The sequence below is a fragment of the Cimex lectularius genome, unplaced genomic scaffold (assembly GCF_000648675.2).
Source record: "Cimex lectularius strain Harlan isolate CLEC.00 unplaced genomic scaffold, Clec_2.1 scaffold149, whole genome shotgun sequence".
Classification (NCBI taxonomy): Eukaryota; Metazoa; Arthropoda; class Insecta; order Hemiptera; family Cimicidae; genus Cimex; species Cimex lectularius.
Window position 1 is genome coordinate 183169 of NW_019392736.1, and position 27140 is coordinate 210308.

At 32.8% G+C, this 27140-nt stretch overlaps 1 protein-coding gene across 10 annotated transcripts in view; it reads left to right on the top strand.

Annotated features, from left to right (window-relative positions):
* Positions 1-27140, top strand: part of LOC106667887 (tensin) — a 302717-nt gene that overhangs the window by 169506 nt on the left and 106071 nt on the right. For 6 of the 10 annotated variants that reach the window (XM_024226959.1, XM_024226962.1, XM_024226966.1 and 3 more), the window contains one exon: positions 17658-17702. In XM_024226959.1, the coding sequence (XP_024082727.1) occupies positions 17658-17702 (45 nt within the window). Of the gene's footprint in view, positions 1-15035; positions 15246-17657; positions 17703-27140 lie in introns of those variants that run through there. The other 4 variants (XM_024226958.1, XM_024226961.1, XM_024226965.1 and 1 more) reach the window with 1 other exon arrangement.

Genomic DNA, 27140 nt, shown 5'->3' on the forward strand with positions numbered 1-27140 from the left:
ATAATGTTGAACCAGTACTGGGTTACTTATTGGGTCCGTCTTCACCCGCGGGTTTATTAAATTTTTCCAAAAAAATGGAATACCAAAATGAGTTTAAAGTTTGTACATTTTGTTGCATGGCTTTTCTTGAAATTGTCTAGAATATGATAGCTTTTCAGTGATTAGTAGCTTCGGCTTTATTTCTTCATTATCTAAAAGTGTGCACATTTTATACGCAAGTACGCATTTCAGTATACAGATTACAAGTTAGAATCTCGCTAGCTACTACCAAACTAACCAAACTAGCTTTTTCATTTCAACCAAAACCTTACATATAAATTCATTAATTTCGTGGTCCACTTGACCAATTACATATAAAGCTTATATCTAATGTTTAATGTAATGTACACCTTGATTCCTCACTGAAGATGACGCAAAGCCAAAACACATTTGAGTGTCCTCGAGACCTGTGAGTGTAGACCCATTATGTGACCAGTGACAACAATATTTTTCATTCTTAACACGCATGCTTACAGTAATTTGAAGACTGACTTAGGTCAAATCTTCAAACGGTATTCAAGCACTTTTACGAACGAGTATTAAAAGAGTTTTGAGTATGTTCATAGGTTTACATCATTGGGCATCATTATAATTAAATATAGTTACACGTTTAATTATTAAATAAGTTTTAATACTATCAGACTAGTTGAATTATGTTAAACTTTTAATTTTTCAGAAGTAAGCTTTGAATCAGGAAATAATGTGACTGACACTTGGTAATCCCTCTAGAAAATTATCTGATCAGCTATTTGGCCTTTTTTTTCTTTTTGTAAAATGTCTTTTGTAACATTCGACGAGATCCATGAGTAGAGATTGCTAAAAGAAACCAAAAATCGAGTGGGAAAAAGCCGCGTGAAAGCTTTTAGTGAATTTATCGTCTTAAAGACCCATTCGTGCCGACAGTTTCGCCTGAGGTCGTCGAGAATTATTTCGTGATGGACAAGAAACAATGGATTAGGGTTACTGCGTTATGAACATAGTACATTACGCCGAGGCTTTCATATTTCATTCTAGACTCGCGAACAAAAAATTACAAAAAAGAGACAATTAGAATCAATATATTAAAGAAATAAACAATGTTCTATTTTAGGACGGAGGATCACTACTTCCGTATTTATCGGAACATCGATTACTCCGTAATCTGTTCAAACTGAAAAGACAGCATTTGACAGTTGGATCTGTCACCTGCTATTATTCCGCCCGGAAAACCACTCAAACTGCCATTATTCCAATCCATTGATTTTCCTTTTAGGGTTTCTCTTTTAAACCCGGATCTCCACCTTACTCCAAATGTTTAAAAATGTAGAATATAAAGCTAAGCTTAAGATAACTTTTGTACATATTGGTTTCGTGCCTTTCAACAACAGTAGATTAACATTTTCGCTTGTACAGGGTGTATTTTTAGATGGCCCTGCTGAATTTCTCTTGGACCAATGACACTGTAAAAAAATACGTATTTAATATTTTTTACTCTAGTTTCTAATTTTTACCTTTTTTGGAGAAAAATGGTACACCAGGCCTTGTTCAACTTCAACATTTCAAACAGGACCCTATACATTCTATTCCCTATTCATTTTTAAGATTTTTTACGCTGAAACCAATTTCAAATTTAAGGTCATTTGGTTTGCTATTTATTATTCATATTTCATGTTCGAACTGCCTGCCTTGCGTAATGACATAAAGATTTGCTCATTTAACCACTCTTCACCGGTGCTCAGAGCGATAGAGACAAGGGAGAAGGATAGGCAATTATTTTCTATCTTTTGCCGCAGTTTTTCAACTAAGGTTGCTGGGTTATGATTGGCGTAGACACTGTTTTTTAAATTTAAAATAGTCAAGTTGTGTTAAATCGGATGACAGATGAGGACATCTAAAAAGGACACCAACAAAATTATTGTGTGTTTATTAGTGACCTGTTGTTTCATAATTTCTTGAAGTCGTGAGGGGCGGTCAAGGATGAGGTAGTTTAGAAAATCACCTATTTGAAAAATGAAAAAGGTATTTTTATAAACTACCTCACTCTTGACCGCTCCCCACGCCTTCAACAAATTAACAAAATGAATATACAGTAATTTTTCTTTGATAAAATCATCATAAATATCAATAATGAATAGATTCTTGTTTAAACATTTATTGTGTTTAAAATGTTAGCAATTTCAAATCTCGTTCATGTAATGAGTTTTTATATAATCATTTTTCTTGCTTCATTCAATGTTTTTGACTGGGATGTTCGTTTGAATTTTTATTGTGTTGGCCACGAAGTATTGTCGGTTTATTACTACAGTAACTGTTGAGCATTGCCAATCTATTTCCATCACGTGACAGAAAAATTCATTGCTCCCTGTTCCCAAAAGTTTTTAGGTTTTTAGATGCTATGGTTTGTTTTAAAGCTGTTTATGTTCATTTTGTCAAATGTATTGGACTCTGGACACAACTGAAATTAACGTAAAAAAATGACACGCGAATACTCCGATCTTATGACCAGAAGCTGCAGCGAGTCTTGTTTTAAAACTTCTTTATCTTCATTTTGCCTAATAGACTGGACTATGAAAAACAGCTGAAATGGATATCAAAGAAATGAGACACAAATACTTCGGACTTTCTTTTTGACCAGAAGCTACAGAGTGTATTTTAAACTTCTTTTAGCTTCTTTTGGTCTAATATACATGATATGGAAAAAACTTAAATGTGAGACACAAATACTAGGTCCTTTGGTACCCACTTCAAGGAGTTTTGCTTTAAAAATTCTTTGGGCTTAAAGTATTTTTGTTTAAACAATTTTATGAACTCGATGAGTGAAGTAGGACACTTTGACCTAACAATTCTCCTCCAATAGTCCATCCCTAGCCCATAATTTCAGCTAATTTGGTTGGTCAAGTTGTGATTATTATTTTATAGAAATCAACGTTTTGTTAACAGTTTATCGCAATCTGTCTTCGAGTCCAATTTTAATAAATGCATCTCATGAAATTCTTCCGTGAAGTCCGATCTTAAAAGTGGTTGATGAAGGCTCATTTAGCTACCTCCAGGATCACGGTTGCCTGTGTATAAATACATTTATGGAATTCTGTTCTTCACGTGTCATTATAAATGAAATAATGGTAAGCAAAAAAGTATAATAAGAAAAAATAAAAATATATAAAATGTGGTTAAAGGATCAGGTGGTCTTTTTTAATTGCTATGCATATTTTGCTTTGTAATACGGTTTTTCACACCATTTTGTGTGAAGAGTGCCTCCTTTCTACCATTCATTACCAGAAAATCCAGGTATTGGGTTGTCCAAGCCTTTATCATTTCATGAGTAAAAATAGGTGATGTGCATGTAGTAAGTGCTACATAAGATCCAATTTCGGACCAGGAATCATGGTTAATTGGTCGTCTTCTAATTTGGATATACATTTTTAGTATTCAAGCCCTTCTTTTTTATTTCTTTTTTCTAAAAAAATCATCCTCGTTTTCATGTCATTCCAATCAGGCCGGAGCGCGTGTGTTTTCGCTTTATGGTCCCAATTGTCTCGGTTTCCGATCATCCGTCGGTAGAATATTGATGGTTTTACTTTGTCCTTTTGTTTTAAACACGGCCTAACCAACGATGAATCCGTTTTTCTTTTATGTTGTTGTTTAACAATCGATACGTGCTATTGCTGTGTTTTTTGTTAACACGAATACGAACGTGAAAATATTATTCCACTTCATATCGTTTAATTACAATGTAAATAATGGTTTCGATTGAATAAAGGTTTACGAGCCATTAGCCTTGAGCCTTTTGAAAATGGCCCTCGTAACCGGAGGCGAAAACGTTGGAATGCACACCCTTGGTCTTCTGAGATTATGTTCTTTTTACAACCCACTGAGAAGATAATTAACTTGGATTTATATTTTTGAAAGCCGAAGTAAAACCGAATTTACATTTAGAACGCGAATTATGCTAAGTGGTTTTGAACCGTCTAATACTAAGTAAAACAGCCAGTCGTTGTTATTTTCAATACTTGAAATGTTTCAATTGTACGCACCAATTCTTAACTTTTACAGGGTATAGTAAACTGAAATAATTAATATCTCGTAAAACTTGGCTGGTCTAATTATTAAATTATGCGTCAATTCAAGTTCTGATTAAAATAATAATTAATCATACTTATTAATATTTAAGTTGGATGCTTTTTAAATAAGTATACGGTCAAAAATGTGTATATTTATATAGAAATTGTACAAAAATCTTATTGCAAAGTTACAGAATATGAATGATAGAAAAACATGAAAAAATGAAATTTTGATAACTAAAGAATAATAGAATTTATTCCGAGTATGATATGAGTAAAAGTGATGGAGTGTAATTTTTTTAAACATGCATTCAAGAAACTACGACAAAACTGATAGATATTAAATACTGGTGTACATATATATACACAAAGACAAAAAAAAGAACACTCGTATTTTTTCCAAACAATATGTATTATTAAATTCATATTAATTCCAACATACTCATTTTAAGTAAAACACCGTAAACGAAATCAAAGTTGTATAAATAGCAATTAAACAACTTCTTACTTTAAAGACTGAAACAATGAACAGTTTTGATCACAAGGTTACAGTTTTTTTAAAGGAAAAAATGTAAATTTGATTAAAAATTGATAATTGGCGAGAAAAAATTAATTTTTTTATACAATCAAAAACCCGGACACTCGAATTTTATTGTTTATTTGGAACTATAAGTATCTTTACTACGTTATTAAATATTAAATAACAATTTTTTACAGAGCTTTGCCCTTAATTAAAAGCAAAGCCATGTAATAAATTGTTAGTTAAATTTATTCTATCACTAAATGATATTACGGTGTTTTGATAAATTTTCTTTCAAATCATCACGACTAAATAATTTTTATTAAAACTCATGAATTTCTGATTTCATTTAATTTGGTTTAAATTAATATATGTATGTTGTAATTAAGGTAACGGTAAAAATATGTAAAGTTGAAATAAATAACAATATATAGGGGCGTCGGTGGCCGCAACGGTTTAGGCGTTGACACGGTGCTAATCACTGTAAGGTAAAAGGTCCCGGGTTCGAATCCAGTGGCCCTGCATTCTCGAACCCGACATAGTTACAAATCGCCTTTTTTTTTCAAAACCACCGGCAATCCGAGGGTTGATATAAGCTCTGCAGTTGCGAACCCTCGTTAAAATAAAATAAAATAAATGAATAACAATATACGTCTGGCATCAGTTTTTTCCAGGATAAGGAAAAATTGAAAGAAAGAAAAACAGTCTGTTCATTCGTCAAACTTTCGACTTACATATTATCTTCACTGAAACTAGAAACAACTAGTTTAAAAGTTTGAAACTACTGATGAAGAAGATTTTTTCCTTGGAAGCTTGATAAAAGAACTGTGTATTTTTCTCTCTTTCGAATTTGCCTTATGCCTGATTTTTTTAAACTTTAATTATAAAATTAAGGCTGATATCAATCACATCAAGATATTAAGTATTTTACAGTCATTTAGTAGTTTAATCGTAAAATAAAAAATATTTTATTTTTGTTTTTATCAGTTCAGTTTTAGATTTTGAAAAAATAAAGCATTAGGACTCTAAAACTACTATTATATACCATTTAATAAACAATACTGCCAAATTCTTTCTTAAAACCTGACCTACAATGTCATAAATAAAATTCAAATAGTAAAATTGAGAAATAGCAAGCCTATGTTAAATCAATAAGGATATTTCACGACGTGTCACTACAAAGCGAATCACTTGTTAAGAAAAATGCAGATTAAAAATGTCAGAGAAGAAATAATGTTATTTTTATCATTTGGTAGAACTCGACCAATATTAGGTGTAAGTGATTTTACGCAAAAATATCTGAATCCTAATGAAACGTGTCAGCTCATGAGAATATACACGAGGAAGTTCAAGAAATCATCGCTTTAGACAATTTCTGACATTCTGAATGCCTTTTGTAAATGTCTCTTGTCTTCTTTCCATCTTTTGACAGCTCCTGGAGCCGGATTTTACATTACACGTTCAAGTTTGCTCTAAGGGAACGCTTAATATTCAACCATGTCGTGTTTTCGCAAATACATGACAAATATATGCATTCCGCTCTGTTTTATCAGTCTTATAAATCAGAGTTTCAAAATTTTCATTTCCACGTCTTTATTTACTTCCTTTCACATCTGCACGTCGTGATTTATATTCGGGTTTTAATTATAAATACAAATAAATAGAATTGTTTTTATATTTTTAATGGCATTTAGCGGAAAATTTTCGTAATGGTCTTTACACGATATATGATTTTCTTTATGTGGCATTTTTCTCTGGATGAAAATAGAATTAAAAGCAGTGCGTGTCGTGTGTGCGACATTTGCGTCATAAGTAAATTGAATGCCCCAATTGGATTAGTTTCACATTAATTCATGTCGGCGCCGAATGGCGCAACTTGATCCTTAAAAGGCGGCAGATGGCAAACAGTTATTTAAAAGTGACCGGATTCATTCAGAGGAAGCGAGCAGTCTTCTTTACAACAAAATTATTATTAGTTATTCTAAATTTTTAATAACAGTTATACTGAAACTGGAGACAAGTCTCTCCTCTCTCTCTCTCACTCTCTCTCTCTCTCTCTCTCTCTCTCTCTCTCTCTCTCTCTCTTTCTCACTCACTCACTCACTCACTCACTCACACACTCACACACACTCTTTCTTTCTCTCTCCTTCCTTCCTTTCTTATATATCTATCTATTTATCTCTAATCCTATCACATGTTTTGATCAAATTAATGTTATAATTAATCTCCACCCTGTAAGCAATTTTTTAGCGAATTTGAAGAGAGTTGTAATTTTCTCTTTCCACCTTCGCATGGTGGGGCGATAATTCGGAGATGGTTTTATCTCGGCCGTTTCGTTTTAGCTGGCTCGTTTGAAATTCTCCGAGCCGAAAAGAGTGTTGAACCGCCTCCGGGAAGACCCAAGCAGGGAATTAAGATGAAGCATCCACGTTCGTGAGGTGTTTAGCTGTTAAAAGGGGAAAAATCGACCATTTAGAATTGCAAATCGGCCGTTTATTACATACCAAGATCCACGTGAGAGACAAATGAGACTTAGGAATCGAATCAAATTATAATTGGAATGAGCATTCAGTATATTGAAAATGTTCAAACCGCGCTTAAATTGACACTTGCTTGGGCAATTTGGTTTTATTAACACCACGTATTCTCCTCTAATAAAATATGCAGTTATCATGTGTGATATTATAATTCAAATGGCGTTTTAATGGCCAAGACATTCCATGCCCTCATGTATATAGGTATGTATATAATTTCCTTAAAACTATGTCCCTACAGGAAGTTAGGGAATTCTTCTCTACATTATATTGCCAGTTTCTGCTGAAATTGTGTTGATGCTATTTTATAATTACATACTTTTGTGAAGTCAATTATATTTCATAAGCATTAAATAAACAACTTTTAGTGCGAGGTTTTTATAACAGTTTGGAACATTTTAGTTTATCGCTATCTCATCTCAGAAATTAAGAATATATAACGGTTTGAAAATATACATGTACATAGTGTGGCGGCTTGATACTTTCATCATGATAGCGCACATGCCTGAACCGTAGTAGCTGTGATATGATCAATTTTGGTCCTGTGAATTCAACACACGAGGCAAAGATAGTTCACGTAAAAGTTTTTTTGCTTTTTATGACCAAATTTGAAAAAAGACATGTCTTTTCTAATTTCCGGTTTGAGAATTTTGATGTAAATTTCCTTTGTGTTTTCTGGGTTTTTTAAATTTATTTTTTTGTTTTTTAATACAAAAATTTGCAATATTTCTTTCTGAAATGCAGGTACATATGTAAAGAATAAAGCGAATTTCTTTCTTCTTTTTTTCAAAACCAAATTACTTGATCCCATGTTAGTACATTTTTCTTTTTTAATGCCTATTATTCTCTAATGAGAAAAAATTACTTATTCAACAAATTTTGCATCTAGAAAAACAAATACTAATATTTCCAAATTATTATATTAACTAATTAATGAAGAAATTAAAGTAAAAGACATGTTTAGCGGTTCATAACCAACAACGACATAAAGACACACTTAACTACTTACCCAAAATTCAAGTTTATGACAAAAGTAGAAATCAACAGTATAAATTTCCTAGACTGAACGATCACTAAAACCTGGCAACAAACTACAATTTGACAAAACAAGCCGAATACTATTTAAAAAATTAAGAATGACAACATCACTAAACATCTGGAAAACACTAAATGAACCACGTTCACATACATAGGGAAAGAAACTAACTAATTTATTTTACATATTAGGAATTTCAACAACACGAAACGACGTCCAAAAAGGACGAAAAATGAATATACAACAGATTTAATCCTCAACAAATTTAATCAATAAGGTAATGACAAACAAAGATAACACTCCACTCTACATGACCTTTTAAAAGAGTCTAGACTTCACATAAATCTCACAGACCGAACCCTGAAGATGACAAAATGCCGAAACGTAACTGACAGACTAATTCAGCGAGGATTGGCAAGCCAAAGTAACCTGTACCAACCAAGATTGCTGGTACATCACCCCACAGAACACACATAAATAATGTGTAGAGTTAATTCTTCTGATTTTGTTTTATTCATGAAAGTACTTGATTAAATATAAGTAGATACAGTTATTGTGAGTTGTGAACTTACTTTTATTCTTTAATTTAAATTTTAAAAAACCTTTGACTAAATTAACACAAAAATATTTGTTCACATGACTTCGATAAATTGTGGATCTTGGAAACAAATTACGTTATTTTTAAATTAATAATTTAATGATTCAAATGATTTTTTATTTCATCTTGGCGACTGCGTGTGTTGAACCAGTTGTTTGGTCGTTTCCGATCATTTTCGTCTGCCTATGTTTGATGTTTTCGGAACAACTGACGCTATTTTTGTACAAAAGAAACAGTGAACATAAATGGTCAAACTGCATGTTGAAAAATGTTTTTATATTTGTCAAGACCAGTCTTAAATAGAAGGAGAAGACATGTTACCTTATATTTAAACCACGTAGGCAGGAATGCATCACGAGTATAAACTGCGGGATTGCATGATCGCTGTAATGAAGGCGCTCGTCAGTTTTCCAAGCCGCTATCGACTTCTGCCTTTATTCACACCCGTGAAACTGAAAATTCCCTGTATTTACGATGAAGTTGTAAAAGTACCTGAATACACCTTCAGTCGACCCTCTTTCTTACATAGTCGGTTTCTTAGTAGGCTGTGGCTGTATTTGTTTGAAAGGGTCTGTAAATAACATGCTCTTAACAAAATGATCGTATCGGGATTCCGGCCGAAATTCCTGCAGCCACCTTATCACGTGGAACTTTTCCTGTCCATTCAAAGCCGCAGAATTCTATGTTTTGGTTGTTTTCCGTTCCGACCTTAAAATTGTATACGACGATTTTTTTCCTTTGTGGTCTCAACACGCAATATATCACGCCAATAAAAGTTTTAAAATAAGAAAACATGCTATACTGTAAAAGCTGTAACATTGTAAATGTTTATAAACTTACATGTTGTACGGGATCAGACCCATAGAACAGTTTAAACAGCCAAGTATTTTCTGACGTATATAAGGATGAAATAATTATATTAGATTAAATTGGTATCATCCTCTTACGTAAATTCGAGCAACTTCGAGATTGCTGTATCATCGGTTTAAACCACAAATACTTTCTCCGCCAAAAAAATCATTACATGTTTATTTTTACATTCCGCCCATGAAAAAAGTGTGGCATGTAACTGATTCGGAAGTTCTTCCGCTGTTTAATTAAATTTATCATAATTTGTTATTGATATACAGGCAAAATGAAATTGTATAATTTATCGGATGATGGTTCAATCTTAATCTTTTCATTATTTTTTTCTTACAGCCAATTGGTACATAATGTACAATCTCTCTAGAAAAGATTAATAATCCGGCCATGATGATAAAACTTTGGCATGTAAACGATTCGGAAGTTCTTCCGCTGTTTCATTAAATTCATCAAAATTTGTTATTGATAAACAGACAAAATGGAATTGTATAACTTATCGGATGATGGTTCAATCTTAATATTTTCATTATTTTTTTCTTACAGCCAATTGGTACATAATGTACAATCCCTCTAGAAAAGATTAATAATCTGGCCATGATGATAAAACTTTGGCATGTAAATGATTCGGAATTTCTTCCGCTGTTTCATTAAATTCATCAAAATTTGTTATTGATAAACAGACAAAATGGAATTGTATAAATTATCGGATGATGGTTCAATCTTAATTTTTCATTAATTTTTTCTTACAGCCAATTGGTACATAATATACAATCTCTCTAGGAAAGATCAATAATCTGGTGATGATGGTTTTAGTGATTGAACTTCCCACAAGTTGTTTGCTAATGTAGAGGGAACACTCAATCCTAGGGTTTAATTGATAGCACTCAAATGTTAGCATAGATTTTTACTCTATGACTGGCAATTGTTTCCTGTTTAAAGAACCGAGTGCCTCGCCCACATTCGACAAAAATATGTATCCGTGCGAATTCTGCACAACAATTACAACTTAAAGAAAAATCAAATAAACAGTTGAATCATTTATAAGATTGGGTGGCATTCAGTGAGATTTTCGTGAGCATAAAACTGTACTTTAATTTTTTTTCAGAGGAGTTTATGAAGGCTTAATATAAATTGGTACGTGTTATCCACATTATCGGCATACCATCAGTACAAAAGTAATAAATAACAAAATCAATAAGCACTCTGCTAGAGGTTTTATGAAAAAAAGCTCGATCATCTCTGCTCATCCTGTCGTTTGCATAATCAATGGTGTGTGTGTTTTGTGTGCCCACGCGCTCCAGACCGCTCGAACAATTGCGTATGTTGTGTTATTCTGTTACATACAACAAAAAAGCACAAATGAAAAGGTGTAAATTAAATTACCACGATGAGTACTCAACTCGATTTCTCAGGCTTTCTCTGAGGGACAGGTCCCGAGAGCGATTGATGACTAAATTGCCAAAATCACGCTGACCAGTGATAAAAAAACCTAGTTAATCAAACACTGTTGTGCTCAGAACGAACACATAGATGCAGTAGAGAAGACAGTTCTTGCAGCTTTCGCGTAGTTTTTCTACTCGCTAAAACTTTACGGAAGCACACATAAAAACTGAGGAAGCTAAAACTACTAGAGTGACTGTACGTGCATGAATTTTGGAGGTGGAAGCAAGCGATCACTAACCATAAGATAAAAGAAAAGAGGAAAGTGAAAACCTTGGATTGGGGATAGTCTCGTATTTGGGTTTGGGTATCCAGTGAAACTGGGGGAAAATATGATTACATACATGAGAAATCAATTTGTTTCAACACCAACATACCGCCCACCAAATTAGACAAAATGTGTATTGAAAACAAAAAACATATCTCCAAAATATCTTCTCTTTTCTACCTTTGATGAATAAACTCGTGCGAAAGCCGTACGAGTCTGACCACCAAATGATGTGCTTAAACACCCAAAGGGAACAGCGCAAAGGAAAAAGATAAAATAAGAAGCGAAACTAGGATGCGAGGAGAAATGGGAAGAGCACAGGCGCAAACAAAGTTGACAAAGGGTCGCACAAGAGTTAATAAAAAAGAAGCTAGAATACATACAAGCTAAAACATTGGGAAACAGTACGAACAACCCCACGCGAGTTAGATTATCATACCCGAGATGCAAAGCCTCCATAACGCTAACAAGCCACGACGGTGATTATGATTGCACACCTCGAATAGTAACGATCTCCCCCAATTTAAACCGAGAAGTTGAATTGGTCCATTTATTACGTTACATCAACGAGGTATTCCTTCAATGTCGTTCTTGATCAAGTTATGTTACGCTATAATGTTTTACATCTCACAATCCACACTAGTCTTTTATATAAGTTATTCTGAGAAGTCAAACTTCTTTTTTCCAGTTCAAACTGAATTGTCTTGTTGAATACCTTTTTTCCATTATTAATATGGGATCATGATTCTACTAATGATCGTCACAAATGTACCTACAATGTAAATGATTATGTGGAGATCGTGAGATGCGGTCTGCCCCCCCCCACCAGAGTGGGGGCTCTCAACACGACACCCAATAATGACAGTCTACACAGAAAACTAACACTTTGAGCCCTGAAGATGATCTCAATGAAGATAGAAACGTTGTCACGATAAATATAATGTTTTTCTAAAACATACGTCACACCAGTCCACATCTCACCATCTCCAAATTATCATTAACTAACGGTCACTATGCACCACAAATTTATAAATAATGTTGTAATAAGACAAAAAGTCAGATTAAACACCACACATTTCTACAGTGTAAATTAATTCCTGTCATATAGGTGGGTGTCGCGGACGAGGAGTCAAACCGCTTTACAATTTTTTTTTCATCCTAATATCAATTAAAAGCACATGGGCTGAGTAGGGATTCGAATGTAGGACTGCCTGACAAATACCAGTCGGACCCAGTAACCAGTAACCACTCGGCCACCGCGGTCCCCTAACCTATAACGCCAAGTAATAGTTCAACGTCCAACTACTCCTTAACAATTTATCTTTTCAATCCCAAACAAGCATGTTCCCGAGGGAACCGTAAAGTAACTGAAAAAGTCCCAACTTCACGAAACCAATTAAAATAATTAAGGTCAAAAGTTTGGAAAACTGACTATCCCCGAGTTGTGTTTCGTGAGCTGGTACTACGATCAATCAACCGTTTCCGACTCCACCCAGGTTCAGTCCTTCCTTGATTTATGAATGAGAAGACCCCCCCACGCAAACAATACCCTCTCATCACCTACGATTTCTCTCAATCTCCTTCCAGTTGAGCCCTCTCTTAAATTGACAATGAGATACAACTTTCTTGCTTTATTGACTCGCCATATTTTCGGAGTTGGTGCCGCCAGAAGTGGCATCTTTCTACTTTCTCTTTAGATTGGGTTTCGGGTGTATCAACTTTTTAAATTGCAAACATTCCTCTCTTTCCGAAATTTATTGATCTTTTCTGATTGTTTTCAATCGCTGAAACTACAGTCTAAATTTTCAAAACAACTCAAAGTGTATGCAATACAATAAAAACAATTAATCATTAGTAAGTAATGTCATATTAGACGCTAACAGTGAATACAAAATATTATGAGCCACCAAATCACTTTATTTATTACAATTTAAAAAATTAAACGGTATAATTGTATACAAATGATCTAGTACGGGGCGAATTTGATAGAAAGGAAAACACGCACATTCTTCGTCAAGCTTTCGAGGAATGTATACCCCTCATCAAGACTTCGAAACTATTCCTAATGATTCACATGGATAACTAATGAAAACAACTACTAACAGTATTTGAAATTATGGCTTCAACCATAATAAATATATGAGTTTAGCATATAAACGTTAGTGGACAAGATCTACCACCGGTCTATAATTGTAATATATAATGGACGGGTCTTTTAGATACAATTATAATATGAATTCCAATTAATTTTTCTTTTTTATCTACAAAAACACGATAGAAAAGATCGTCACAATAGCTCAAGTGGTTAAGTAGCGGCCCGAAGGTCGTGGGTTCGAATCCGCTTTTTCGCTTCGTGACGCTTTTTCATCTCTACCAAGACTTTAGATAAAAAGCATAATTAATTGAAATATAAGGTCAATTATGACCGGTAAACATTTATGGATTAATATAATATAAATATCGAAAATATTTTACGCATTCTGATGCTCCCATCCCTAGCCACCCCTTAAACCTTTTGTTTAGGGGCGTCTGTGGCCGCAACGTTTTAAGCGTTGACACAGCGCTCATCACTGTAAGGTAAAGGTCCTGGGTTGGAATCTAGCGGCCCTGCATTCGAACCCGACATACTTACAAATGGTTTGTTTTTTTTAAACACCAGCACCCTGAGGGTTGATATGACCTCTGCTTTTGCGAACCCTCTTTAAAAGAAAATATTTTAAAAAAACTTTTGTTAATTTTAATTGGTATCCTGTATGCAAGACTTAGCTTTGGATTTCTGCAAAAAAAAGTATTTTAGATTAATTGACTTTTACAAACATTTCTTAAAATCTAAATGCAAATGAAAGTTCAATGTATAGATGTAAGTCTAAATAGAAGCCAGAGATTATTTTTTCTTTGAAAAATGTAATTATTGAGCTAGAGAAGATACAATAGTTCAATTTAAATCCATTTAAGCTCTCATGATCTCCGAAGATCGGAAATAAAACAATTCATTACCATTTGGACATTCCTTTATTCCTCTTTATTGTTATTGCATATATACAAAGGTTTAAACAAATTCTCATGAATCGACGTTTTAGCGTGGCACTTCTCTTCGTATCATTATTTTTTCTTCTCATTATTTCAGCCACATCTGTGTTTATTCATTCAATAGATTCAGCGATAACTCAACGCCTACGAGGTATTTTTCTTGGATTTGTGCTGAACGAGAACAAGACATACATTTCCAAACGTCCGGAACATTAATCCTATCACAAGTTGGATTTAAATAAACGGAAAGTTCTCATGAGTAAATATTCTCAACGGTTTAACGCTCTCTGCGCCGTATAACTTTAACGTAAGGCTGTTAAAACAAAACTTTCTAGAAAATACCTCGAGCTTATGGAAAAATTGTAAAATAAGAACATATTTACTTCTAGAATACGTCTTCATTTACGTTTCATGACATGATTTGAACAAAAAATATTTGTGGATATGTATGGAAAAATCTATCGGTCACATTTTTTACCCATCGCGCATAGAGTAGATCCAACATTTTTAATACGTACCAATTACGTAAACTTTTAGGGTGTACCTCAAGCAACCAACCCCTAACTCTCGCCCACCCTCCGTTATCAAGGATTAAAAGAATATCGAACGATAGTTGTCCAAGTAGGGATCATTTCGAAGTCGAAGCCCCAAAGTTTAGGAGGGGAGACGAAGCAGGTCGCTATGGAAACGATACTGAGTGAACCGGCGTTAGTTGCTCCCTATGCAGACATACGAAAGCGGTCGGTATTCTTGAAGAAAATGTCCCCGAGCCGTTTGAACCGTGTCGAAGAGGAGGACGATAACGTGGCATTTTTGGATATTTTCTTTCAGAGATTGGCGATCACCGTCTGGCAGACCGCATTGCACATCCGCAAAGTACGTATCGACCATTCCGACTTTCGCTTTATCGCATTCATTGCTAATAGCTCGAACTGGCCGAAAAAGAAAAATTCTTTGATTTTATGTTACTTTCCTTTCTTATGTCGTGCAAATGTATAGAATTTTATTATTTTATCATTTAGTTATGTTTTTAAAACCAAACATCCAAAAGAACAGGGCTGTTTCGTTTCTCAAACCTCATTGTACATTATCATTATTATTTACAATAACCTCCAATTGTTTTTAATCTATTATTGCTTTTATTTAACTATCACAAATTTTTAAAAGAAAAAAGAAAGATGCAAACCTCTTATTCAGAAAAACAGAAATGTGTTGGATGACTTCTCCAAATTGTACGAAACGCAGGCGATTTCAACTTTTATTTTCATCTTATTCGATATTTTTTAAATATTGTTTCTTTTTGTATTTTATGAATAAAAAAATAAAATCAGTATCTAAAATTCAGTTGGTAAACACATTTCAGATGCTTAAATCCTTAATGGGATATTATCATCATATCAACGATTTTAAACTTGGCTCGTGTTTATACACTGTTATTATACTGACTTTCTATATCGTAAGATGGTGCTGATGCTGAACTACTTTAAATGGTTCTGCCTTAAAAAAAGGTTAAGATTATGAAAGTATAAACAAATTTCCCGTTACGTTTTTCTCTATGCTGAACTGACTCAATTAGTTTTCTTGCAATCAATCTGGCAATATTACTATACATTTTTCAACTTTCACTATTCTTTACCCCAAAAAGAAGCTTCTTTCAGAAATGCTTTAATGGACAGACAGGTTGAACAGTTTTTAAGGGATTGACTGTTTTTATTAAATACTTCAATTGATTTTTCTGTTTTAAGTAAATGAAACATTTACAGGTTATAGAAGTACAGTACGATGTGGATAATGAGTCTGCGGGCGGTTTTTAGATCTAAATTCATACAAAAGATTGTTCTCCAATCCCGACATATCCTCTTAGGAAAACGGTTTTATTTGTCGAATAAACAAGATGCTTTAACTTTTTTCGGTTACATACGAGTTATTAAGTTATAATAAATTGAAAACTATTTGTCTTTGGGCTATTTTCAGACCTAAATTCATCGTTTCCCCATCTTAGATTAGATAAACAATTTGATTTGTCTATTAAATAAACAGACTTTAATTAATTTTTCAGTTATACGCCAATAAAAGTTGTACAGGTTATAAAAGTGTAAAAAGTACGATGTGTGTAGCAATGTCAGTTGGCAGTCTTTAGATCTAAATTCATACCAAGGATTGTTCTCTAATCCCAACAAATTCCCTTGGGAAAACGATTTTATTGATCAATTTAGCTTTACAAAAATTAAATTTAAAAAACTTTTCTTTTGTTAAAATGCGTTTTTTTAATACATTGGTTTGATATTTACAAATACTGTATTAAGTAAATATTTTCATATATGCTGAATTTGTCATTTGAGTCTCTGGTAGAAGTTTCCCAGTGATAACACTCCTTCGCAATGGGGCGTCGGTGGCCGCAAGGTTTAGTCTTTGACACGGCGCTCATCACTGTAAGGTAAAGGTCCCGGGTTCGAATCCAGCGGCCCTGCATTCGAACCCGACATACTTACAAATGGGCTTTTTTTCAAAAACACCGGCACACTGAGGGTTTATATGACCTATATGAAAAAAAAAAAAAAAAAATCACTCCGCACTGAAGCCTAGTCAATCTTCAATCAATGAGAAGGTCTCGATGCAACTTTCGCTTTAATCGTCTTGGAGGATAAAAACCGTTAAAAAATGGACTGCTCGTGAATACGGAACATTGTTTTTAATGCAGAGATATAGCAAATATGCTATTCTATATCGAGATTACAGTCGAATTTTGCTTTCGATTTTTTTTTTTACGTTCATAATTTTTTTTCGAAAGACTTCTCTAAACTTGGCATCCCAGATATCAGCATCTTCACCAAATACAGCGTAGATTTTTGATCTGTCCGATTCGCTGTTTTACCATTTCTAAAAATAAATGGCACTTATGAAACATAGTAATATTAAAATTGTTTGGTTTTCTTTAATGATATGACAAGTAAACTAAAAAGTTGTGAAGTTTATTGATACCAACTTTGTAATAAGAAAAATGCAGCCATTCTGATTGGGTTCTATAATAGTGGTAAAAGTTTTAATTAATCTATATAAAGTTCAAAAATTTAACATCTCTACATATGAATTTTCCCCAGAATTTTTCTTTTTCTGATTGGATTTTGATGAAAACGAGAAGATAAATAAAAAGGTAGACGTGGAAGAGAGAGAAATACTCTTTTTTTCACCTCCTAATAAGGCAGCGGCTGGAGCAAATCAATCCAATCGTATAGGCAAATAAAAGAGTGAAATTTTTGTAATTTTGTTTCTTTTTCTCTTTTTCAGCATGCAAACGAGCTGGCCACGAGGAGTGTCACCCCCCAGAAACAAGTAAGTATTGCTTTTATTCTGTTATTAATCATAAATAACTAGCTTTGCCTTTTCAAATTCTTTGGCGTGACATTCGAAAACCAAGGCCAAAAACTAATATTAAATACAATCAAAGTAGATAATAACATGATAACTGCTAAGTACCATGTTCGTTAAATATAATGCAGCTCAGCAGTCATTAGTTTATGTAGTTTTGCCTTTTTTTGAATTATTAAAACATACCATTGACAAATTACTTAATAACTTTGAATACATTATCTTATACCAAACTATTAACAGAAAACCGATTATTATCAAGATAATAAATTCTTACCGTAAAAATGTAACAACTAGAATATTTGACTCAGCTTTAGTAGACTTTTTTTAATAAGCTTCCTTGGCCATTGTCTCAAAGACTACTCGACAGACCATCAAATTTGATAAGTGATAAATGACAATACAATAAAAATTACTAATTAAACGACAATATTTCTGATCATACGTTGGTTATATTACTCTAATTCAAATCACGATTTATGTCTTTAAACAGCACACAGAAATCGAAATGATTTAAGAATTGTTGAGTAAGACAATTCATTTTCCCAAAAAGTAAGACAGAAATAATTTTAGAGATTACGTATACACAATTATTACAAACAAAAATATTTTAATAATTAAACATATTTGCTTTATTAAGTCAGAGTAACAAGAATTGGCTACGACGTGGATACATGGACATTTTACCCACGTTATGATAGATTTTATTAGATATGAAGGCATTAATATTTATGATATATTACAATACATGAACAATAGGTAACACGTTTGGGCGTATGATAAACAAACAAGTAGTTCGCTGAAAGATCGATTCTAGCTTTGAATTAGGTGGTAGTATGAAAGTCTTTTGCACTTTGGGTTCGTTCCAAACCGACGCGATAACTCTTATTTTGGACAATTTATTAACACTTAATATCAGGGTTTTTTAACCTCTTTCTTGAAAACAGAACAAAAATTAGAAACTCGAGGACTTAATGGCACAACTTAAAGTTCAATCTTTTGTTTTTTGCATGCGCCAAACTTTAAAACTTAAAAAAAACTTGAAAACTTTTGTAATAAATTAAGTTAGATTTACTGAAGTATCATACAGTTCCAGCCTACTCAATTCAAAGAGAATTGAGACTTGAAATAGCTACTTGGGTCAAGTATAGCAGAACTTACTCGTTGCTTAAAATACTAAGGAATACTTCGATACATCGTTTCAAATAAGTAAGTTAAGTATAAACTTTCTGTGAATATTCAGCTCCTCGTCTAAATTACGATGTTGGTTTGGCCCGAAACAAAATCTATTGCACCATTGTTTTCAGCGTAAAATCCTTTAAAATGATGTGTCAGGATGTATAAGGTTGTATTTGATTTTGAAGTTGAACTGGGCATGAGGTACCCTCTATACTTTTTCTCCAAAAAAGGTAAAAATTTGAAACTACACTAAAAAAAATTAAAGACGTATTTTTTGTTTTTTTGATAACATCATGATCCAAGACAAATTCAGCCGGGCCAAATTTCAAATAGCTAAATTTGGCATGGTTGCTTTTTCCAAAATTAACTTTGATGCTGTTAAGTTATAAAATGTACAACAAATGTTTATCTCGTCAATAACTTTTTTTTACAAAAATTTCGATTAGATTTTGATTTATGATGTTAACAGACAATAAAGTTTAACTTTTGTTCCCCCTTACATTTATTTTTATTGGGGCCTTTTTGGGGGAAAAACCAACACAGGTAAACTTTTATTTTTGTCCTGTTTCGGATACAAAAAGTTTTTAATCCAACTCTCCAGGTACGAATAGAAGCTTAACTATTGGTTGCTCTAAATTAAATACCTTTAACTCCATTAAACTCAGCGTCGAAAAATCTTTCAAAAACACACATTGATGATGACATTTGAGATAGTTAAATTTTTAATCGTATCCCGCTATCCTGGATACTTGCAATTTGATTAAACCTTTTTGGCTCATGAGAACCTAGACAAAAAATAAAAGTTTCCGTTTCTCGAGGTTTTTCCTAAAAACGACCGAATATTTTTTTCACTTCATTTATTTGCATCTACCACTACATATATATTATATACAACCAGCAGATTGGGGTTTCAATTTCTGAGTATCGCATTAGTCTAAAGCCTATTGGCTGCCACTCTGTATGAATCGTTCAAGAAGTCTCTGATCCATATTCCTTTCACTCATCTACGGGGTAATTGTGGGGAATGGAGTAATTTTATTTGTGTGTTGGAGTGTTCTTGATACTGTGAAAACGTCCATAATATGTTTTGATGGTGGAAAAAAATGGCATATGGAAGGTTTCTGTGAAATATGTTATTGTTCACACAAGAAGGGAACAGAAACATTTAGTCAGTATAGTAATCGTTTGATTGAATACTTTGTAACCTTTTAATATTGGAATACTTGACCGATCCGTAAATTTCGCACCCGTACATCCAAATAAGTTTGAGGAGGTATTTGAATAGGTAAGTTTATGTCGAAAGTTTTGATTTTAATGGTAATTTTGATTGGTGGTTCAATAGGCAATAAAGCATTTTAAATCGTTATGTCGAAAGTTTTGATTTTAATGGTAATTTTGATCGTTAGTTTAGTAGGTAGTATTTTAAATTGTTATTAAGTCTCTATTTTTGTAATCCCGTGTGTTGATTCCAAGTTAGTCTCCTATCAAATTTAAGAACTAAATAGGTAAATTTGCGGATTGAAGAATAGGTTCGTTGTATAAGTATAAGCAAGGACATGTCTCAAGGAGAATGAGGTGGTGTTTTGTTTGTACTTTGAGGTGTTGTTTTATTTTTCAAAAAATGCTGCATTATTCAATGATTGACATGTGTTTTTGTAAGACAAAGAAAGCTTGTTTGTGTGTATGTGATAGTATGTGCATTCTGATTTGCGGGCATGTCAGAAGTTAAGATTGTGTACAACAGCGGATCAAGATGGCACATCGACAAGCATTTCTTTCAAATCAGAATTTTCTGATCACTGGTTTACTGCGAAGATTCTCTGCTTAAGGTATGATTGTATAATCGGATAACAGGCCTAGAAGTAGAAATAGGTTTAATTTGTATAGTAGTCCTTCATGCTATACTTTGTCGAAAGGTTGAGAAACTTCTAGAAACATTCCAGTCTCGTACAGTTTCTGCTTGAGTAATGTAATCTGTAACTCTGAGAAGTTGTGGGTGGTGAAATGATGGGCTCGAAAGCCAAATTGATAGTCTGGTACGATGTTTTTCGAAGTAGCAATAGAATTAATTCCTTCGTTAATTCATTTTTCGAATAATTTAAAAGGATCAGGTAACCGAATAATAGGTAGGTAATACGATGTGGAGCTTACATTTTTAAGAGGCTTTGGGATTGATTTAATGTAACAAAGTTTCCATTGCATGGGAAAGTATGTAGTCCTCAATATTCATTAAATAAAGAATGTAGAAATACGCAGCTTTTTGAGGGAAACAAATTTGAAATATAATCATTAGTCTGAAACAATGAAATAATTGTTGTTTTTTTCTCAATACAGTGTAGTCGTTTAAAACAATACTGTTGCTTTCAGCCACTAAAGTTTCTTTTCTAAAATTCTAGAAGCTTGGCAACCTTTCAAAGCTGAGAATTCCCAAGCTTACAAAATGGATGCATTATTTATTGAATTGTGCAAATGGCGATATTTGCCCTTGTTTATCCAAGGCGGTTACAAACTTACAAACTTGTTTCGCTTTTTACTTTCATCGTGAGTAATTGTTCTATTTGTCAGTTCTTTGGACTTACAGAAAGAATTTTCTAAGTAGCTCATCTCGAACTCGTCAACTTTGAGGCTGATGAATTTGTATACAACTGAATTTTTAAAGTGGTTTGTCCACTAGATCTTAAATTTAGTTTGATAAAAAGTTATTACTTGTATTAAAAATAAATCAATGTTTAATAGTCCACATTAAGGTTACAATATACTCTTTTATTTCTACTGGCTTTAATTAATAGAATATCTAAACTGGTTAAGGAAAGTCTATTTCCGAAAATATTCTTTTCAGCCGCTATATAAGAACTGTCTTCTGTTTACACATCACAGAAAACTTTTAATAACTGGTCCTTTCTATTTACCAGGGGAAAATAGACAGGGCTAATCCACTTACATAGCTATCAAGTTATTCGATGCTCGATAAATCCTATGTCTTTTTAAAAACATACACAAATTAAATTCTCTTAACAGTTTTCCACCCTTTAAAAAAAATCCAATTCAAATAAACAATTAGCAGTGAAATTTGCAGCTTTTGATTCATTCTTCATATTAAAGAGAGAATAAAGTCTTAATTATTTCAAATCTGGAGGGAGTCGAAGGTGTGATCTCCAAGTCATTTAGTGACTTCGTTAAGTTCTGATTAAGTCCAACGTTCTCTTTTTTTAAAAATGAATTATACTCCGTATCATTGGGAGAATTATATTTCGTTTTAATTCAGATCCTATCAATCCTTCACTTTTGATATTAGGTGCAATTCATTCTCGTAGAAAACGTGTTAAGCAACGTGGGTCGCTTCTGAAAAAAAAATTTGCAAAATTAATTTTTCGAATATAAAAGAAAGGGAACTACATAAATTTGCAGAGATCCGGCCAATTCCGAGGAGGTTTCCTGAATAAAAAATTGGCATTGGCATACATAATCAACATTGTATCATTGTTATTAAAGTATATTAAAATTACTTTCCATTTGTTTGTTTTTTCGAATAATATATTGTTTTATAATTTTTTATGCAACGCAACAAAAAGTTTTTTTTTTAATAAAAAAATCTATTAGTTTATTTTAAAACAAAGGAAATGTATAAAATTCACATTCTCCCTGTGGATGAATAAAACATTTTATTCGTATCTGTTCTCTCCATATTTTTACCAATTCTGATTTTCTTCATCTCATCTTTTTAAATGAAGTAAATCAGTTCAAAAAATTGTTGTTTTCATTGGGAGGGAAATATTTTCATTCATCTTTTGTTTTGCAATAACAATATGAAATGTGTCATTTTAATTGAATTCTCACGGTTCATGTAGTTATTAAAATGTTTTCAGATTATTTACCATACCAGAGACAAGTTGAAATATGCAATAAAAGCGATACTATCCCAGTTCGTTATTCACATTGATACAGAAAATAGATACAACGCATTTCGCGTTTCCCAATTTCATTACAAAACATTTATTATTCTATCAAAATATCCGTCACATAATTAAAAGAGATTGGAGACACATATTTATGAACGTTTTTAATTATTTCATACTGACAGTAACAAAAAAACCGGACCATATAAATACAGACAAAATATAATAGGGATATTAAGAAAAGATATAACTCAAAGAGATGAGATAAAATTGATGTATTGACTTATTATTTACTATAGCGAATGTGTTGTCAATTAAAAAACATTACATAATTAATATTAAGAAACTAAGAAGAAAAGTCTAATGATGTAAGGAACGATAGCTTATTTAATATCTTAAGTATGCAAGCCAACCTTTTCCCCTCTATAATTACAGGCTATAGAAAGCATAGTTTACTATATCGGCAATTTTTTTTTAACGATAAATTTGCATTTTTAAGTATTAACATGCGATTACCTCGGTCTGATTTGTTACTTAATTCTTTTCCTATAATCAATCTCATATAATTTAGATTACATTTCCGTCCTTGTCAGAAATAATGCTAAAATGTGGCTGTTTACATTTTTTATTTTTTTTTTTTTTTTAAGCAGCCTATCAGACAGGTTTACCGGCATAAATCAATATGAATTAATCCCAGTACTAGGAATGGTAAAAATAAAATAAAGGAGAATTCTTGCCAACGGTTGCTTTTATTTATCGAACACGTTTTATGTATTTACTTAATTATGTAATATAATTTTCCACAACTGCGTGTGTGTTTGAATTGAGAACGATTAGATTTGCTGTAAAAATTACAACAAAATACAGTGTAATAACAGAATTAAATTTTCATAATTGACACGCTGATTTAACTTCGTTCGTTAATTAGGAGAGTACGGAATGTTAACCATAAATTCGCTCAATCCCGGACAATGGTCCAGATGTTTTGACAAGTCCAGATGTACACCGTATTTATAGGTACGGAAGTCTTGGTGGCACGTGGCATAAACGGAAATGGGATATGCCCCTTCTAATAACATGGGAGTGTCAATCTCTGGCGAAGAATTTATTGTATTTATGTTCTTTACCTGAAATTATTATTAACCGTCTGAATTTTTCCTCCTGGCTAGTGTTTTTTTTTTTGCAAAAATCGTGTGTGCAAAAATCTATTATTTTATTCAGTCAATACCAATTAAAGTTTAATGATCATAAAACATTAATATTCATCAATTAGATTAATTTCTCCTAAGACGTTTTAACATCCTATCCCATAGTACCATATTCACATTATTTCTGGAATAGTATTTTAAAACAATGATGTATATTAAAAATAGTATGTCAGAAATCAAACTGCATGAATATGGCACAGCATGCCGAAACATCTGATGACAAATAATAATAATAATATCTTCATTTGCTGTTTATGGGAATACATTACGTAAATTACATTATGTACATAGATTACAAGTATAAAAATAAATAGAAAAATATTGACATCTCCATTACAGCCTGCTTTTCGTAAGATTTATTTGAACTGAAGACATGAGTTATCTTTTATACATTATTAATTATTCCTTATAATTTTAGCAGGCATAATTGACCGTATTATTATTTCAATTAATTATACTTTTTATCTAAGGTCTTGGTTGAGGTGAAAACCAGTGTTATTCCGCTTGTGACTCTAACTTTTTGTCTTATTACAACATTATTTAAAAATGTGTGGTGTTTAGTGACCGTTAGGTAATGATTATTTGGTGATAGTGCGATGCGGTCTGGTGTGACGTAGGTTTTAGAAAAACATTTTGTTTCTCGTGCCAACGTTTCGATCTTTATTGAGATCATCTTCAGGGCTCAAAGTGGCATTCTCAACATGACGCACAAGAATGACACAACTACACGGAAAACAAATACTTTGAGCCTTGAAGATGATCTTAATAAAGATCGAAACGTTGGCATGATAAAGAAAATGTTTTTTTAAAACCTACGTCACACCAGATCGCATCTCACAATCACCAAATAATCATTATTTAAAAAATTTTACAAACCTCAATTTTGTCTTATACAAAATAACAAAATAAATATAAACGCTAGAATAAATATGTGTGATTAATTTACTCACCTTCAAAAGAAATGACATAACAACAATAATTCAATACAACTATTCCATAACGGAATAAAAAGGAGTTCAACAAAAACGAAAAGAATAATAAAGTTTATTAATCTTATAAATACTTCTTAGAAATAGGCCAAGCCGTCTGCCGATAAGGCAGTTAAAGTAAAAACTGTAATTAAAGCCAATAAAAGAGTTCTGTTTGGTTCAACTGTTTTGCCAGTTGTTATTAACCCTTGTTAGCTACATGGTCATAAAAAGTTTATTTCAAGTTCAGTTCCTGTTGTTAGAAGAATTAAAAGGCAGTTTTTATCATTATGATATGGCCAATCGTTTTATCAATCAAGCAATCAATGTCATAAGATCAAGATTTTGTTACTACTGAAATGATTTGGAGCGCAATGCTCGGTAGTGATCAAACGTGGATGCTTAAAAGTTGGTAAATCCATGATAAAGAAGTAATTTATCGCTAATGCGAAAAAATTCCAACAGTTTAAAACAAAATAATTGGAATGGCACACTTTGCTATGTTGAATACGAAATGCCGAGGATGTTTTTGTCAGACGTCCACGATTGATGGTTGACCCTGGCCTATTAGCCTGTCGGGAAAGAAACACCAACTAGACGTTTTATGTCGTATTGATTTTTGACACGGTAGGTAAGCTAATAGGAATTAATTTCAACTTCGGATAACAGAAATCCCCATGGGGCCTCCGAACTATACGGGAGTTAGAGAGAGGAGATTGATGAGCTTTGAATAATAATGGATATTTTAAGAATTTACTGCCCTTTTAATCCCTCCTGGGCGGCGTGCACGTTCTCAAAACTCTTTTACAAGATTAAGGGCGCCACACGGATGGAAGAGATGATACGTGTGTGACTGTTACTTCTTCGATACCTTTGGGAATAATGAAATTTACAGCACCTAACAAAAGTTAGGACTGAAGAAGAATACAATAGAATACTATGTATAAATAAATGTTAGTTAATTTAGTTCTTATTCACATATTATAATATATACAAAATATAAGCATAAAATAATTGCAAAGTGATCACAGTCCCAGCACTTTATTCACCTCTTTAATATTAATGTCTAAAACCATATCACAGAAGAAACGTAGTATTAACAATACATACGTATTTATCATAAGGTGTTCTGCTTCTTTTTGCAGGCTCATAAGTCCTAATGTCTGAAATCAGACGACAAATGGAGTTCGCACATATGTCCTTAAATTTTGATGTGCATTTGTTACTACTTATTTGTCTTAATCTCACAGACCTCATGGAATTGTCTGATCTTCGTTGACCGAATAGAAGCGAACTTGTTCTTGACAGTTTGTACTTTATTGTAGTTAGTTTCGCACGTTGATTGCCACGCTGCGCATGAATACGTTAGAGTTCGTTTGGTCACCATGCAATATAATAGCAGTTTGTTATCCTGGCCCAAACCTGATTCCCAGCGAAGTAGAGGAAATCAATTTTTTACTGTTCGCAACTATCACATTGACATGAGTTGTGAAGTTCATTTTTCTGTCAAGTCATAAACCCGGATACCCTATTGAGTACCAAGACCGTTAATTCTCACTTCACCTTCGAGGTTAGGTCGCCTTTTGGTGAAAAACGATCGTCTTAGTTTTAGTTGGATTAATTATTATCTTCAACTTTTTAAGATATCAATCTAATTTATGCAAAGCAATATTTAACATAAATAAAGTGTCTTTATAGTATGCAAGCTGACTATGTGTTTCATTTTTCATTTCATTTGTTTAATAATAACATTGATACACAACGATAATTATGTTTTACTTTAATCCTGCTGATTTTGTACTTTGCTATAAATTGGCCGTTAAACCATTGAAATTGCTCGTTGTCTAGATATTTCCTTCCGAGATTTTTCATTAAGATTAAATAGCTGGATTTAATGAATACCCTAATAAATTTGAGGTTATTTCTATCGCCTGTATACTTAGGCAAGTCAATTTAAAACTAGCTCTACCTCTTTAATCAATATTTTTCATTTTGTTATTGTTGTTTTTTTATACTTTCAACTTTGGTAGAATTAAAACAATTGGCGAACAAAAACTGCTTGCTGTGTACTAAATCCCTTTGGGCTAATTTAAACATTCTCGTTTTCAAATCTTGAGAATTTAGAATAACCTGGGACTCTAATGAAACACT